The sequence below is a fragment of the Condylura cristata genome, unplaced genomic scaffold (genome assembly GCF_000260355.1).
Source record: "Condylura cristata isolate star-nosed mole 26May11 unplaced genomic scaffold, ConCri1.0 scaffold00020, whole genome shotgun sequence".
In the NCBI taxonomy this organism is placed as follows: Eukaryota; Metazoa; Chordata; class Mammalia; order Eulipotyphla; family Talpidae; genus Condylura; species Condylura cristata.
This window is the reverse complement of record NW_004567121.1, coordinates 34,581,509-34,582,903: the sequence shown is the minus strand read 5'-3', so window position 1 is coordinate 34,582,903 and position 1,395 is coordinate 34,581,509. Positions and strand designations below refer to the sequence as shown.

At 52.8% G+C, this 1,395-nt stretch overlaps 1 protein-coding gene across 1 annotated transcript in view; it reads left to right on the top strand.

Annotated features, from left to right (window-relative positions):
* The first annotated feature begins 1,106 nt into the window (after positions 1–1,106).
* DDX1 (DEAD (Asp-Glu-Ala-Asp) box helicase 1) overlaps positions 1,107–1,395 on the top strand; it is a 27,198-nt gene continuing 26,909 nt past the window's right edge. Inside the window, exon 1 of the mRNA XM_004686432.1 lies at positions 1,107–1,288. Within this exon, the coding sequence (XP_004686489.1) occupies positions 1,273–1,288 (16 nt within the window). The 5' untranslated portion in view covers positions 1,107–1,272. The remainder of the gene's footprint in view (positions 1,289–1,395) is intronic.

Here is a 1,395-nt window from a genome sequence, read left to right as displayed (position 1 = left end):
GTTTTTCAGGTGGGAGTTGGCCAAAGACACACAAAACAGACGTCGTGGTTCCCTGTTGCCAAGACTTGCATAATAGGTGACTTAAAATGTGGGGCATGTGTCATCGACTCAGAACTGCCACACCCCGTGACTCTCAGGGTCTAATTTCTACAAAAGATAATGAAAATGGAGCGCATATGGTGAATAGTGTCCCAGGGGGCGTGAAGCCGCAGGCCCGAGGCTGTATCCATGGCCTTTGGAGTCCCAGGCAAATCCTGGTCACTTGTTATAGGAACAACAGCGCTAATACTTATCCAAAACTAATATGAGCTCTACATTGTGCTTTATCTATTTAACTTAATCTTCATAACAATCCTATAACTTGGGTACTATTATTCGTGGCCAGTTTACAGGTGTGTAAACTGAAGTACAGGCTTGTTCAAGGCCACAGAGCTATAGAATGGCAGAGTAAGAATTCAACAGTGGAAGTATAGCTCCTGAAACGCCTTTAACCCCACCTACCTGTGCCTTCACCCCAGGGCTTCACTCTTACCACCACTTCCCTTACAGAGACAGCACTCACCCTGCAGGAAGGCGGATGTGGTTCAGATCCTGGCCACCGTTCAGCATTTGTGTGGCTTTAAATAAATTAAAACACTGATGCTCTCTGACAGCGTTGCTGGGAAGATCAAACAATCCTGGGCTTTCCCCATGTGTCTGCAAACACTAAGGACTCAAAACTGTATGTAAATAGACTTGTCATGATCTATATACGAGAAGGTAGGGGGGCGACCTAGATCATGACTTACTTCCTCCAAAACCATAAAGAAGGTGCCAGGCGCTCACCAGTGTGGGTTTTCTGGCTCCTAGCCCAGCGCCCTGTCTCAAGCCACTCACCAGGGCGCTCTGCTTCTCTGAAAGGCTGAAACAGTGGAGAGGACACAATGCACGGTCAGATCAGCCCCTGCCCGAGCGTGCCCCATCCCTTAACGTCTGTTTCCTTCTGAGTGAAAAAGTGGATCTGGTGAGACACAACATGCTCTAAATAAATAGCGATGATTTCTAAGGAGAATGAGCTAACGAATAGGAGGCAAGGTCAGCTGACCCGGGCGCGCCCCTTGGGGGCCGGGGCGGATCTTTTCTTTGTCCGGAACCGTTCTCCCGGGGGCTGTATCCCGGCCCGGACTTGGAAAGCCGCAGGCCGAGGGCCGGAAGCGCGCGCTGCACCCGCGAAGCGTGTCGGTGCGGAGGGAGGGAGGGAGCGCGAAAGAAGTCGCGGAGGACGGGGCGAAGATGGCGGCCTTCTCCGGTGCGTCTGGGCGCGGGGGCAGGTGCGGGCGGCGCCGGCGCGTCGCATCGCGGGGCGGCAGGCTGGGAGACGCGTGTCTTTGAGATGTGTTTATTTCTGCACACAGA